The sequence below is a fragment of the Anopheles stephensi genome, chromosome 3 (assembly GCF_013141755.1).
Source record: "Anopheles stephensi strain Indian chromosome 3, UCI_ANSTEP_V1.0, whole genome shotgun sequence".
Classification (NCBI taxonomy): Eukaryota; Metazoa; Arthropoda; class Insecta; order Diptera; family Culicidae; genus Anopheles; species Anopheles stephensi.
Window position 1 is genome coordinate 39,477,861 of NC_050203.1, and position 15,632 is coordinate 39,493,492.

General features: G+C 49.7%; 4 protein-coding genes across 6 annotated transcripts in view; 2 read left to right on the plus strand and 2 right to left on the minus strand.

The window, feature by feature from the left end:
* The first annotated feature begins 70 nt into the window (after positions 1 to 70).
* LOC118511972 (S-phase kinase-associated protein 2) lies at positions 71 to 1,802 on the plus strand. The gene is made up of 4 exons (XM_036055709.1): positions 71 to 452; positions 520 to 1,146; positions 1,220 to 1,379; positions 1,455 to 1,802. Exons 1-4 carry the CDS (start codon positions 254 to 256, stop codon positions 1,639 to 1,641), a joined length of 1,173 nt encoding a protein of 390 aa, XP_035911602.1. The 5' UTR covers positions 71 to 253; the 3' UTR covers positions 1,642 to 1,802.
* Positions 1,759 to 3,353, minus strand: LOC118511979 (dnaJ homolog subfamily C member 8). The gene is made up of 3 exons (XM_036055718.1): positions 3,131 to 3,353; positions 2,717 to 3,037; positions 1,759 to 2,638 (listed from the first exon to the last, which is right to left on the minus strand). Exons 1-3 carry the CDS (start codon positions 3,182 to 3,184, stop codon positions 2,210 to 2,212), a joined length of 804 nt encoding a protein of 267 aa, XP_035911611.1. The 5' UTR covers positions 3,185 to 3,353; the 3' UTR covers positions 1,759 to 2,209.
* Positions 3,354 to 3,611: 258 nt separating this feature from the next.
* Positions 3,612 to 6,239, plus strand: LOC118511959 (protein cereblon homolog). Its single transcript, XM_036055681.1, has 5 exons — positions 3,612 to 4,249; positions 4,342 to 4,664; positions 4,758 to 5,121; positions 5,189 to 5,407; positions 5,488 to 6,239. The coding sequence occupies exons 1-5, from the start codon at positions 3,899 to 3,901 to the stop codon at positions 5,716 to 5,718; spliced, it is 1,488 nt and encodes a 495-aa protein (XP_035911574.1). The 5' UTR covers positions 3,612 to 3,898; the 3' UTR covers positions 5,719 to 6,239.
* A 3,632-nt stretch (positions 6,240 to 9,871) lies between these two features.
* Positions 9,872 to 15,632, minus strand: part of LOC118511940 (segmentation protein cap'n'collar) — a 43,913-nt gene continuing 38,152 nt past the window's right edge. For all 3 annotated transcript variants that reach the window (XM_036055638.1, XM_036055637.1, XM_036055640.1), the window contains 2 exons: positions 13,837 to 15,317; positions 9,872 to 13,756 (listed from right to left, as the gene is read on the minus strand). In XM_036055638.1, the coding sequence (XP_035911531.1) occupies positions 13,238 to 13,756; positions 13,837 to 15,317 (2,000 nt within the window). In that variant the 3' untranslated portion in view covers positions 9,872 to 13,237. The remainder of the gene's footprint in view (positions 13,757 to 13,836; positions 15,318 to 15,632) is intronic.

A 15,632-nucleotide genomic window follows, 5' to 3' on the forward strand; every position in this document is an offset into this window, starting at 1 on the left:
GTTCGTGGCTCCGCATCGTGAGCACATTTTCACTGTACTAACCTTGTGTTTGTAACGGTTCGCGCGAACTGTCATAAAGCGCGGCAGAATCGGAGCAGTCTTTGCAGCGAAGGCACAAACAAGCAGTTTTCGATGTGAACTTCCCCGAGGTAGCCGGTGTGCATCGTTCTGGACAGTGAGTTAGCGCGTTTGGAAGCATTTTCTCCGTGTTCGGGACCGTGTACGGCAAGCTTTTGTTTGCTCAGTGTGGAAAATGGACCCACCGGTGGCGAATAAGGGAAGGGTCCCGTTAACAAACGTTTCGAATACTGTTAACCCACGAGGATCTAAAGTGAACATAATGAGCGATGAGCTGTTGGAAGAACAGTGTAGAGGAGGTCTGGCTCGTGGAAACGACGATACGTTCTTCTTGTTCCGCAAAGACCCGCAAAAGGCATCAGCAGGAGAGGAAAGTGAGTAGAGGACGCCTCCAGCTTCACCATTGCCTTCCAATACTCACCTTTTCAAACCCATTTTCAGATCCCTTCGATTTGCTGTCGGATGAAATAATTCTACACATCATGAAATGGCTACCGAAAAAGACACTGATCAGCTGTAGCCTAGTAAACAGACGGTTCTACCGCGTGGCCAAGGATGAAACGCTTTGGTACCGGATGGATCTTAGCAATCGAACGCTGCAGTACCACGGATTGGCCGAGGTGCTCAGTCGAGGCGTCATTGTGCTGCGCCTGGCCCAAACCAATATCGCCAACCCGATGCTGTACCGGTGTCTAGACTTTCCGGAAGAGCTGAAGGTGCAGTATTTGGATCTCAGCATGTGCACCATCAGTAAAGCGGCCCTGCATGGGCTGCTATCGAACTGCCGGGAGCTGGTAAAGCTAAGCCTGGAGCACGTTCCGCTAAATGAAGCGATTTGCGTGGAAATATCGAAAAATCAACGGCTCGAAACACTGAACCTCACCATGTGTTCCGGCATCGATTCCCGCGGGTTACAGTTCATGACAAAGCTGCTAACCAAACTGCACAGCTTGAACGTGAGTTGGACGAACCTCAACGCAAATGCGGTTCGTGATCTGGTACTTTATCTAACACCAAACATCGTGCACCTAAATGCAGCCGGATGCCGAAATACTATGACTGATGAAAGTAAGTAATGTCTCGCCCGCTATTGCAACTGCTGACCGTCGAACTAACGTGTTTTGGGTCCGCCGTTTTCCAGATGTGTCCATTCTAATGTCACGCTGCCAAAAGCTGGTGGCTTTGGATCTATCCGACTGCACACTTCTCACGGAGCACGCCATCACAACGCTATGCAAAGCTCGTAAGCTCGAGTACCTGTCGCTGTCGCGGTGTTACAACATCCCTGTAACGGCCTACTTGTAAGTAAACGATGCTTTGCTCTCAACCACAGCCCACTTTGATGTTCATGCACTTGCCTCTTTTCCATTTTTTAGGCATCTTTGCTCAGTTAAAACACTAAGGTTTCTAGATCTGTTTGGCCTAGTGTCCGACCAGGCCATCGAGACGCTTAGACACTCGCTGAAAGACGTCGGTATCAATAAGTATTATCACAGTTCCGTTGCGCGACCAACTGTTGGCACCAAAAGAACCTCGATCTGGGGTCTCCGGACGCGTGATTAATGCGTGTTGTGATGGGTTGGCAGCTTACATATTTGAAGCAAATGTATGATAAATAGAAATCCGACCGATATGATGAAGTAACGAAAATGCAAACAGAAGACTAAATCGCAAATCCAATTCCGATTAGTCAAGATACATGTACGTTTTATTCTGTCGCAAAAGCTAAATTGTTTCTTCTTTTTTTAGCAAACAAACCCTCTTTGTTCGCTTCTCTGTCGCTTCACAACGTTTGCATAACCTATTTAGTGGGGATGGGGTTACAAAACGTTCCTGCAGGTTGCCCTTCATCTACCTTCGAATTGAAACGTAAAACAACCGTTTGCTTACAAATCTGTAAAAAATTGTACACTACCACCCAGAAGAACGATCCCATCGCTGTCTAGCGATGTTCCGCTCGAAGGATTCGTTCGAACAAACAGACATGAAGTGAATGGTGGCAGAAGACGTGGTTCTGCGAAGAAAGGCAGTACTTAAACTATATTCCATCTGTGTCGACATCAGCAAAACGCACGCAGCAGCGGACGATTAGCCGTGTTCCTTAAGCGGTCCTTCCAGCTCCAGCTCAGGTCTATCGTGTTTCTGGTTTGATTTTTGGTGGGTTGAACGAGGTGTACTTGGCTTTTTTAGACTTTTTGCTTTTGACCGTCGTGGCCGTGGCGGCGGCAGCGGCGGCCGCCGAAGCCGACGACGAAGAGGACGACGTCGACGAACCGGCCTGGAAGGTGTGCCAGCTGTTGACCCGACTCTGGCGCGATTCTTCAAAGTTCTTCTGCCACTCTTTCTGCAGATCGCGCTGCTCCTCCTCCTCGATCTCGGCCTCCCGTTTACGTTTGCGCTCTTCCATATCGCGCACCTCCAGCTGCTGGCGGCGTCTCTCGATGTCGGCGAACAGCTTCATCACCATTACGTAGATGGCGTGTTTGTACTTGACGGGGTCGTCCTCCGGCACACCGTCGTACTTGCCTTCCTTCTTCAGCTTTTTCTTCTTTTCCGCAATCTGAAAACACAGTTCATGCGGACAGTTAGCTTCTAGCGCCTGAGCATTGTTGCTTACTGTATAGTGGATTGGCCTTACCATCATGTCGGTACGGTCCTTTGCCTCCTCGTAGACTTCGAGACACTTTTTGCGGGTGGCTTCGTTCTCGAGCGTTTTGTACGCTTTGCTGATGATTTCGAAAGCCTGCTGGGCGCGCTCCAGATTGTCCGGGTTCTTGTCCGGATGCACCAGTATCGAAAGGCTGCGATATTTTTTCTTTATCTGCTCCAGCGGTGTATCACAGTCGAGCTGTAGCACCTCGAACGGGTTCAGGTTGAAGTAGGTCGCGCCCGGACGCAGTAACCGATCGATCTGCTGTTTGGATGTAAGCACCGAGTCGCGCTTCTCTATTTCCTTCACCTGCGGGAAGAGCAGCGGCACATCCACAATGGGACAGGAGGGGGAAGCAGGGTTAATTTGGGGACTCGCGGACATCCCGCGACAACAGCTTACCTCGGTGTAAAACTCGCTGAATGTTTGCTCCTCATGTCCACTGCCCTGCGCCATCTTTCAAGGAGTTTATCTGCAATCGACACAAACCGCAGGATCCGCTCGCTTTTGTCCGAGAACAGAGAGTTTTTGTTTATTTCGTTCCGTGTTTTGACTAGCCGTGTAGCTTGGTGTTGATTTTTTCATCTGTTTTCCTTAGGCGGTGGTCTAGCAAGCAAGCAAAGACGGTTTGACATCTGACGAACTGTCAAAGCATTTGAGATTATTTGAGATTAGTGCAGTGAAAATTTGTCAAAAAACATTGAATTGCTGTAATAACCTCAAGCATATCATGGTGAAGCTTTTCATCGAGCAGCATTGAGGTAAGAAATTAAAGAAAAATTGCAAAAAATATATTTTGTGTGGAAACATGTTTTGCAGCAAACGTCAAGTGCGATGACAGCGAAGAAATCCCACGATGCGCTGTCAGCTGTGCTGCGAGTGTAGTGGTGTGTTGTGTTCTATTTATTGGTGCAACATCGCAAACATTCACTACCATCCAGCGCAAAGCTCGAACGTTTTGTTTCGACAGAAAGAAAGAAAAGAAAAAAAGAGAGGGTGCAACATAACACTTTCATCAAAAGGGAGGAAAATTCCACCAGCTAGCTATCTTAGCGTTGGTGTTGTCGTTGGTAGAACCCATGAACGTCGTGCGTTGTGCGTGGAAATAGTGTTTGGCCCAGTTTTCCTGTTCAGCTGCGCCCGTACCCAGTTTGGGGTTCGGATGAAAGAATGGACAGCAATCCACCCAATCCGCAGCAGAGTGGCAGTGGGCCGACCCCCAGTGGCAGTAACGAACGGGACATAGCCAGCAGAAGAAATCGTCTAATGCGCATAACGCAGCGTACGATTGACACGGACGAGAGCAGTCGCAGCAGTAGCAGCAGCAGCAACTTCAGCGACATGGAAGATAATAATAATGAAGTGGAGGAGCGCGATGAGCAGGGCGAATTGGCAGCAAACAGTGGCACCATCGAGCGATTGCCAGAGGATGAGGCGGTCCGACTGTTCGAAGACTACATCCGCGAGCGGGAATCTGCTGCGACAGAAATTTACAACATCGAGCTTCCTACCGAACATGCGGTGAGTACTGGATGTTAGAGCACAGCAGCAGGAGCGAACCTCCGGATTGGATGTAATGTTTGTTTCTTTTCACACACACACACACGCAACAGTATCTGGGCCGAATGGAACGGGTGAAAGGGGTGGATTATATGGAACCGGGCAAAACCTACCGTCTGCTCATCTACAGCCACCATTCGATAGTGTATCCGGGCGAAATAGTTCCACTCATGCTGAACGATTACAATCCCTATCGAGGCGACGATCCGTCCGACGGCTGCAAACTGGGGCTCGTATTTCAGAACCAGTACAACGACGGTGGACGTGTCTACGGCGTAACGTGCCAGGTGTACGAGCGTGGTCCCCAGGGTGTGTCGGCGCTCCTGAAAACAGTTGCCCAGCAACGGTTCTACATCGTTCGGCAATCGGACCGAAAGTATGCATATATATTGGCTAAGAGTGTTGTTGCCATGACTGTTGCCATGGAGCCTCCGTGTTTGAACCCCCGATTTGCTTGTGTTGCTTCCAGGGCTGATGTAAAAATTCTTCCCGAAGTCGTGCTGCCTGATCCGCTGATCAGCTGCTGCTCAAACGCCATGTTACGGTACGCGTACACCGACCGGAAGGACCGGTTGACGAGCTTTAAGCGCATGCTGGCACAAACGACGGCCTGGCCCCCGTTTGTCTACGATCAATACGACATGAAGGAGGTGATGGCAAAGGTGGAGCGCTTTCTTTCGTCACTCAAAATTACCAGCGTTCACACCGATCAGGTGAAGCTCTCGTTCTGGTTGGCGCGCAACATACCACTGACGGAGGAATTCCGGAAGATGATTTTTTGCACCGATTCCGTGTGGCGTCGCATGCTGATCATCAACAAAGCGCTGGACCACGTAAGTATGAAGCTTGCGGTTTATGAGGAGGTCTTCTCTCGATCAAGGATGCTTTGGTTTTTAACAGATGTGGTACTTCATTTGCAAACGATGCGAGAGTGAGATCGCCAATTATGACGACATGTTCGCTATGTCGAAGCAGGGCGTTCAAACAAGCTACTGCAACCCGGCCGGCCACGTACACGACACGCTCACCGTCCACAAGACGAAGGAAAATTCGACCCTTCCCGTGGACCGGCCCTCAACGAACTTTAGCTGGTTCCCAGGCTACTCGTGGCAAATCATCGTAAGTATCCGTGTTCGGCGCTGAATCGAATCCGGGAATGGTTTTTGATTTGAACGCGGCCCGTTCTTGCTATTCGCCAGGTATGTGCCAACTGTCGGCAGCACCTTGGATGGAAGTTCGTGGCAGAGAAGAAGAACGTCCTGCCGAAAAGCTTCTATGGCCTGACCGGCGCCAACATTACCGTCAAATCGCACGGAGATCTGCAGAAAACTGAGGACGAGTTTGACCTTACGCCCGGAACGCTGGCGAGCGACGAGCACGAATACTATGAACAACTGTCCGGGTTTGACACGGACGAGGAGGTATACTGAGCTTTCCGCCAAAGGGCGGAGGGTGAGCGAAGTGTTGTCTTTTGATACTCTTTACTGTATCGTTTTTTTTTTTTGTTAAGGAGGGTTAGGGAAGAAGATTGCGGTGTGTTTCTGCTGTTCGATTTGTTGGTTCTTTTAGCGACCTTTGAACCTTTGTTTGGTCGAGTGTCGAGACGGGGTTTCAATCAGCATGGAATGTTTAATTCGGCTTGTTTTACTGTGCATGGAATAAATGTAACAAAACTTTGAAAACATTTTATGAAACAAAGGGCCACATAAACCTTTACCTACAGTGATTGTACTTTGGTGGCACATAACCCCGCCAAATTAACGAAATATCAATCGTCACGTTGTCAATCTCGGTGTATCTATCTATCTGTCCTTACATAAACATTCTCACTGGGAGAGAAGTAAATGGAAATCTGTGTGTTAAGCTGGCCTGAACATCAAAGATGAGAACCATATACCATATGTGTTTCGTATCTATCGACATAAACAAGCTGTACAACTACTACCTGTAATTATGCGATTGCGATCACTGTTTCCTCTGTTGAGAAATAGCCTTATCATATCTATTGCTATCCTGTACACTGTTTACGAACAGGTTTATCGATCTTAGAGCTTAGCACAGCAAGCAGTCCAAGGTACCACTCACGACCGATCACCGTCATCAGCCTACATCAGCGGGGTCTTTCTGGAAGACGCGTACACCCATGATGGACGGGCTAAAACAAGCTTCTCAACTGACCAGTCCACTCGGAGTCCACCAGGATTTTTAAGTTACAGACCAATCGATCGATCGGTGGTGGTTCGTACGTTTGGCCTCAGCAACGGAAGGCAGCAATGGTGTTCGGATGGACGTTTGGAATATTCGATAAGCTGTAGTGGATTGGGAGAAAACGAAACGAACATGTCGTGGATGAAGTAATGTCCATGAAATTGAAGTCCGCCAGCGCACGCACCCAAGGATCGCTTTGGGAGAACCGCATGCGTCATTCAAAGGGAGTGGCATGATTTGTTATTTATTTTTTTAATTTATTTAGTTCTTATTGTCCGCCAATGATGGTTCAACAATTTTCTTTAACACTTAAAGGAAAAGCGAGGATGACAGTAGGATTAGGTGGCAAGGAAAGAGACTTCACGAAGACGGACACGAAAACGAGACATGGAGACATTATAGTCGAACAGGTGATAGCACTTGTTGAAAGCCGATAAAGCTCGTAGCAGAAAGGGGGATGTCCTGTCTGACGGGAAGGAGCAGAAAGGGGGATGTCAGACAGGAGAGAAGGGACATCAAGTTCATTTAACAGGAGACCTGCAATGAAGCTAGCACGGATATGGAAATGCCTATCCTCAATGGTATCTAGCCCAAGAAGACGACAACGGACTGGATAGGGAGGGAGAGCAAGATGATAACCGTTAAGGAAGCGCCGAACAGCTACACGAATGAACTTACGCTCTCCAGTCTGGCCATTGCAGTGGAGCCTGGGGGAGACCAGACTACAGCCGCGTATTCCAAGGAGGATCGCACCCAACAGCAGTACAGGGACTTCAAGCAGAGGGGATCGCGGATTTCGGACGATAGCCTAATGATCAGACCCAGTGATTTATTAGCCTTGCTAATTACATAATCAACGTGGGAACTGAAGGACAGCGTTTCGTCGAACCACACACCTAGATCCTTTACAGAGGATACGCGACGTATTACTGTATCACAGAGGGTGTAGCTAAACGGGAAACGAGAACGAGAACGAGAAAACGAGATCACACAACACTTATCGGGGGACAGGAGTAGGCCATTTTTACGACACCAAACACAGAAGGAATCAAGTACAGTTTGGAGAAGACAACAGTCAGCAGACGAGGACACAGGAAGGAAGATCTTAAGATCGTCTGCGTAAAACAGAAAACCTTCGGCGGGGAGGATGGAAACACAGTCATTAACCAATAACAGAAATAAAATAGGACTAAGGACACTACCTTGAGGATGATGGGATATATTAAGAGATGGCCATTAGGAGGGTAGGGGTGTCCACTTTAAATGAAAGAATTTTGGCACTGAAGACCTTGAGAGAATGGCCATGGCGCTCTAGGGTTATATGACCTATCCGGCAGGAGACCAAACGGCGCCCTCAAGCGGCCGGTAGCTTCGCGCTGATGTTTGCTGCTATATTGCGAACAACTATGAACGACTCGAAAGTCAAATTAGCCTCCTAGATGCGTCGTTACGGGGATGGCTTGCAGAGAAATCAGTCACTAAATTATTTGGACACCTTTTTTTTATCTAGCGTGTCATGCAAAGGCCTCAACATCGGAAGCAGACCTAAACCAGGTCGATTTGCACGTGACGAAAGCGACCTAATTTTGTTGTTGTTAGGTCCTTGCGCCTTTCGGATGCTGTCTTACGTCGGTTCATCTGGTGTGTAAGTGCTTCTGTGAGTGTGTTTGATGCTACCGATTCCGTAGCTGAAGAGCGACTGTATCGAGCGTCAGACGCAGGACTCATCAGCTGATCGCGCAGGCCCACGCAGGCGCAGGCACCTGACACGCACACCTTTAAGCGTTGTTGTACGATGCGATCAGCCCACTTGGTCCGTGTCGTGCAACGCAAATCAGCGTACGCAACATTGCTATTATTATTTTTGTTTTTCATTAATATTTGCCAGAGGGGCCGTGGTGGATGGGGAGAAAACGAAACGAACATGTCGTGGATGAAGTAATGCCCATGTAATTGAAGTCCTCTAGCACACGCACCAAAGAATCGCTTTGGGAGAACTGCGTGCGTCATTCAAAGGGAGTGGCATGCATGATGGGATATAACAAGGGATGGCCGTTAGGAGGGTAGGGGTGTCCACGTTAGAGGGAAGAATTTTGGCAATGAAGACCTTGAGAGCATGGCCATGGCGCTCTAGGGTAATATGGGCTATCCGGTAGGAGACCAAACGGCGGATCAAGAAGACTTCAGAAATCGTGCGAGTGCTGAGGCCCAATATCTGGTTCGTCCGCTAGAGCACTGAATTGATGTAGCTCAAAAGACAATTTGTCGTCGAACGTGACATCGTCGGCGTACATCAGCCATCCGTTAGGTGGAATTGACCTGGAATACAATGAAGAACTGCAGACGCTTCCCTGAGGGACCTCAGACTTGCCGACGAACGGATCAGAGAGTATCCCCTCAATCCTTGCTCTGTAGTAGAATCAGAAAAAAGGAGCGAACCATCGAAACCCATACGTTCGCCAAGAGCATCCTATGAGACCAACAATCGAACGCAGCTTTGAAGTCACAACGCAGCTGTTTACCAGCAATCAAGTGTGGGGACTCGACATATCGGTATGAAACCATGCTGTGAAACAGGGATAAACGGGTAAACAGATGGAAGGATTGCAGAGTGGAATGACAGTCCCGAAGACTTTAGACAGAGGCTCATAGCGCTGCTCTCTTGAAGATCCTGGAACTCCCATTCAACCCAACCGCATCCATATGGTGAACGACTCACTGGAATTGATCGGGACATCAGTCCTTCAGAAGAAAATCTAGTCTGAACCGGGAGAGAAGGAACGCTTCAGCTTCTGCTCGATCGGAATGCGGATGAGCTGGCTGGGCTACCTTCCAGGTGATGCGCTAACAAGTAACTAATTGGCAAGCGAAAGAATATGGAGCGGTCGCCCTCAGACATCGTAGGACGGTCAAAAGGAATAGAGCTGGGGCATTGGATGTGCGCGATATGACTGGGAAGACGGATTGATCCGGCTGAGACAACAACCTCGTCGATCATAGCCAGTCTGATGTTCGCTGATCAGTTGGTGAAGAGATTCCTGAAGTTTAGCTCACATGACACGCCAGTGAGGGAGAGCCTCCCGAAAGGAGCCGGGCCGACCGAGATAGTCATCGTGATGGCAAGATCTTCGTCAACTTGCGGCAGTTGAAACTGGCTAACAATCCAATACGACACACAAGAGAGTTACCAAATCTTCTTCTTGGCGTAACGTCCTCTTAGGAATATGTTTATCATTTCGGGCTTACTACACTTCATTAATGATACCCGCACTACGGGGAACGGCCCCGGTATAGGATTTGAACCCCGGTCCATACCAGGAATCGTCAGTGTTTCGTCAACGGCATTGTAGACGGTATACAACAGCCAGTTTCGAATTGAGTTTTGTGTGTTTGTTTTATTATCAGTTTGCGCTTATGTACACAACAAAGAAGGATAATTTGATTTCTTCGCACTTACTATCGATAGTTTGTATGTTTTGTTTGTTTTACCACAATCCAATGCTTACAAGAACAACCAAAGCCTAATATGAAACAATAAGATACAAAAAAACAAAACAAAACTCCCGCGCTGCTCCTACAATGCTGGGGTGGCATCCCATCCAGCCAGCCGAGCTCAGCTGCAGTTGCCCCGAACTCCCAAACATTTCTAGGCTTACGTTGGCTGGGGACACTTTGAACGCGTTCCACTCGTTGTATTGAGCTAGACCATGCTTCACACAAACATTGTGCACATACATACAAGCGCACCCTGCTGCTGTCTGATGATGATCGCTGGGCCGATCGCCGACGAAATAAATAGTTTACAAAACAAAACAAAAATGCTATTCCTCCACTAGTGCTAATCCCACGCCGCCTAAGGTGAAACCGCTTCCTGCGCTTAACTGAACCAAAAGCACTGCCCTGCGCCCCGACACACAATCGTCGGCGATACGTGCGATATCCCCTTTTTATACATATACATATATGCTGCCCTGCACTGCGCTCCCTCCACACCAACCGCTACTCCTTACATTCTCTTACTCATTAATGCTCTACGCTAAAGTAATAACCCCTCTGCCATTTTCTGTAAATCGCCACTTATATGCACTATGCTCCTTTGTAGCTACTATTTGCATCTGCTGTGTGTGTTTTTTTGTCGTTTTATTTTTTACAATTTCTTCCGATATTGCATATTGTTTTCCAGCTTAGCTTTGTTGTTGCTTTGTTTCACCCTTGCACAGTTTGGCTTGATTCTGCCATTCGCATGCCCAATTATCTTACTACAGGTATGGAAAGCTAAGTTTTATGTTCACTTACTGCACCCTACGTGTTAATGTATATTTATATGTACACAATGTTTTAAAGCTAACACTAGTAATAATAATAATAATAATATAAAAAAAACAAGACTTTTATCCATCACATCTGTTCGGTACGATTCAGCCACAGCATCAATAAACAGCAGTAGTAGTAGTAGTAGTAGTAGTGGTGGTGGTGGTGGTAGTAGTCGCAGCAAAGTGGCATCAGTGGCAATATGTCATAACCGCGCTTGATGGTGCAGGAGCGCCCGCTCTGAAGGGACTGAAGGAACCCGCGTTCTGCGCACTCGGTGCTCCAGGTGCCGATCATTAGTAAGCTGTATCAGAGTTTGCAGTTCGTACAGACGACACGACAACAGACGACAACAGACGAAAGGGGTGAAGTGAAACGGGGAACGAGCCGCCAAGGGGTCCTATGCAGTCCGCGCGATAGCAACTTCGTATTAAGTGAGTGTCCTGTGAGTCTGACACCAGAGTACCGCAGTTGTTCAGTGTCAGTGAGCTTAAGGCTCTTCAAACCCGGAGCGCGATCAAGCTTTCCAGCAGGCGATGAGTAACCCAAAGCTGCCCGTGTATTGGTCAAGCCTGGTAAGGCGCTTGGTCCACACGACGTTCTGAGTGAAGCAAGAGGGGAGGCCATGCAGGTCTACCCTGAAGTTTTCCAAGGTCCTCTAACGTCAGGAAAGCTGAAACTGGTCCTGATACCTAAGCCAAATAAGCCAACAGACCCCAATGCTGGATCGACTGACTGCTTATACTGAAGTACGGGTTTTGGAAGGGCAGATTTATTGTCGTACTTGTACAGGCTGCAGTCTCCAGCGAGAGAATAGAAGAGGTTGCGATGTTGGACATGGGCTCGGTTGGGAGAACTCCAGAACTTCAGAGCTCCATTTTAAGACTGAGTTTACACTCATGAGCAGCCATAAAAGGAGATACAGCACGGGAAGTTACGGAGCCATCGACGACTGGCTCAACTTTAAGATTGTCGTGCCTGAGTGTTGTAGTGTGTGATGTTCTGTATAGTGAGCGTCCTGTGTATGTCAGTGTGTAATGTTGCTAGCGCGTAAACAGACAGACCCAGCTGATGATGTGCCGTAAGGTGATCTCGTTGGAAGCTATATGGGTAAAAATGCCAGGACATCGCTAGGATGGTGTCGAGGAAGCTTTTCAACTCCTTGCAAAAAAAATAGGAACAGTCTTTACAACAATGGGCACTCACTCACACACACACGTATGCTTGATTTGAGCTTGTTAGGCAAATGTATTGCATAAAAAAAAATGTAAATGTAATGTATAGCCACTGCTGTTTCTTACTAGTTCACCTTTACGATTGCTTCCAACTGCTTTGCCTACTCATGCTTAGGTTCGTCGTATCGTTTATCGATTCATTCCATAAATTTCACTCAGTCTCAGTCCTCCAGTCCAGTTTTACGAGACAAGTGAACAATATTGCGTACCGTTCCGCATCAGACCGCGGTACAATTTCTCATCAAAAGTTCGCAAAACTGATTTGTTGTAAGCACTTAAAAGATGAACTCAAACGACACGAACTTTGAAGAAGGAAAAGACGGCGGAACGCCAGTGCGGAAAGGAATGTATGTACACAAGCTGGCAAGCATAAATAGCGATAGCTGTTAATAACATTAGTAACGCGACGATAAATAGGCTGATAGGGGGGAGGGGGGGAGGATGGTGAGAAGCTGTTTCCACCGGCTTTTCGTTGCGTTCTTTAGCTTTGCTATCGCAAAACATACACAGCAAACAACCTGGGAACAAGGACAACAAGGACCTTAGTGGACCTAGCTCGGGACCACCGATGTAGAGCAGCATTTTTAGCACACTATCGTTAGCACCATCTGTACTAAAAAAGTATTTACAAGATACCCCATAAATGTCGCGTGTGTGTGTGTCTGTTTTTTTCACGTGACAGACACAGAAGAGAAATTTGAAAAGTATCCCACCAGGGGATCTGGTTCGCCTTTCCAGCGCGATAATAAAGATGATCACACGGAAGCGCAGAAGGTAACGCAAGTAACGTGTGTGCTTCCACAATAGTTACCAACGCGTCAACAAGCTGCTCCAACACCGCTTAACGATTAAATGCCGCCCTTTTTCCTTTTAAAACAGAAGAACCACACACCCAACCAACCAACCCACGCGTCCTGCACAGCGTATGTGTGTGTGTGTGTGTTGTTTGGACATACGACATTGCGTGCTGTAAGCTGTTGGCGGGTGCTACCGGCAAGCCACCAACGTCGTTCGGCACGTAAATGGACTTTGCGGGCAGGACACAGTTATGTCTCCACGATTTCCTTTTTGGCAGGAAATCCACGACCCAGTAGAGAGAAAAAGACGCATGCGTTTTCCACATTCCGCCCTTTTCATCTTCGTTCCCTTATGGCGGCAGAAGCAAGCAGTCGGCCCAATGGAATCGAAGGAAACACTACTCCTTCGCCGAGCGCTGATGCACTACGGCCGTGGTCGAGGCCGCTGTACCGTTCATACTGCTGCCGGGGACGCTACCGTTGCCACTACCACCACCATTGCTACCGTTACTGCTGTTACCGTTGACCCCGGTGTTGTTGTTGTTGCTGTTGCTGCTGCCGGTTCCGTTCATTGCGTGTGAACCGGCTCCACCGTTCGTCACTCCACCACCACCACCGACCATCGAGGACGAACCTCCCATAAGACCGTGATTTTGCAGATGCTGATGCAGCGAAATATGATGATGATGATGATGGCCGTGATGATGATGGTGACCGTGTTGGGCACCAGCAAGCGAATGGTGCAACGATGGATGCACCCCACTGGCGGTGGTGCCATTCGAGCCGCTGTTTAGATGATTCGCACCGCCGGTCGGTCTTTCGGCATTGCGCGGCACAAGCACCACCGCTCCGTCCGCACTCTGCTGCAGGCTGTAATGTTCCTGCGAGTAAGGATTTCCATCGGCATCACGGAGGTTCTGCAACGAAAAATGCGGAATGGGGCGGGGAGTGTTAATAGAATGCACCGGGAAACTTCCCGTAAACGGTGACCACCTACCTGAAACACGTGCCGATAGAGCACGGAAAACTTGTCCCGTATCTTCTTGTGCTCCGAGAGCACCATCTCCCGGTCGCGCATCAGCCGCTCCTTGCGCATCTTCATGTCCTTCACCTCGTCCGCGAGCGACACGATCTGGTCGAGCTTGCGCTTGCGACAGTTTTGGGCCGCCACCTTGTTCTTACCCCTCCTTCGGATGTCCCGGATGAGGGAAAGCTGCGTTTCGCTCAGGTCGTACTTGGACAGCCGCTCGTTAAACTCGTCCATCGGCAGATTGATGATGTCGTGCACCGGGATGGGGATTTGCAGCGCCCGGGCACGCTTCTCATCGCGCGTCAGATGTTCCTCTTCCGCCTTCCGGCCGTGCAGCGAACGCGATTTGTCCCGCGTCTGTGGTTTCGGGCCCTGGTGCGCATTGCCCCCGTTCGGTGTGGCAAACGGCAGCGTGTACGTGTGGTTGTGGTGTATCATGTCCTGCGGCTGCAGTGTGCGGCCGCCCATCGCAGACGCATGGTGGCTGCGTGGGAAATCGATCCCGTACGGATACTTCATGTCGGTGAGTGCGGCGGCTGCTGCAGCGGCCGCTGCGCTCGACTCGTGATGGCTGCCATTGTGATGGTGCTGCTGTTGCAGATGCGTTTGGTGATCCTCCTGCTTTGCGGCTGCCCCGTCAAGCGGGCCACCGATCGTAGCCGCCGGTCCTACCACGTTCATGTAGTCATACTCGTACTTGATCGCCGTCGGCAACAAAACGCCTCCCGCAGCAGCTCCACCACCGCCACCGCCTCCACCACCACCAGCACCACCAGCCGCACTGCCATCCAGCCCCGCAGCTGGGCCCGCGTTCGCGCCCGCCGCGCTGCCATTCGGCGACGGATGAATCGAAGGTACGCTGGTCGTGTTTTGCTCCTGGAAGTAGCGCTTCGCAAACATGTGATGTTTCTTCTGCGCTACGGGCGGTGCCTGGCGGGCACCGTGCTCACCCATCCGGCTCGGTGGACCACCTGCGTTCGTTTGGTTGTAGCTGTAATCGTATGGTCCCCCATACTTGCCATTGTGGTATTCCTGCGCGCTGTCACTGCCACCGTCGCCCCACTCGCCGTCCGACAGCGACGGAACGCGCTCGGATCCCATCGAGCTGACGGCACTGTCACTGGACGCATCCAGCCGATCGCCGGGAGTGCCGGATCCGGCCAGTGGACCGGCACCGCCACTACCCGTCACACCCGCCGACGATGCGCCGGACGATGCGGACGACGAGGACGAACCGTTGACTAGTGCACTGACATTCATGGCATTCTGTAGATTACCGCCAACGGCTCCACTGCCGCTGGCCGACGACATAAGCGAAAGATGCGGATGATGCGGATGTGCACCATGGTTCACCAGATTCGGGCCACCGGTCGACATTCCCAGCATTCCGCCCGAACCATTGTTTCCGGCCGTTCCATTGTGTTCCAGCATTCGCATGGTGTACATACCTACGGGCGAAAGCACAACAAAGACAGTGGACACATAATTAGCGGCGGGATTCAGACGTGTAAATCGATCAAAGCCCTGTCCCCGGAGTGAGCGGGTGAGTTGGTGAGTAACTCGCGCCTAGCTCAAGCGTCTAATGCACACTGTAAACAGCTATTGGTCATTTATTTACCCAGAAATGCGTACGGTGACAGCATGGTTTAGCTGCAGCGATAAACGGATGCCTCAAAAACAGTATCTGCTCCCACTATCCAAACACGACGATTCACCGTGTGTGTATTCACCGGTAAACATTGGCGAGCGCACGCGACTCGAGT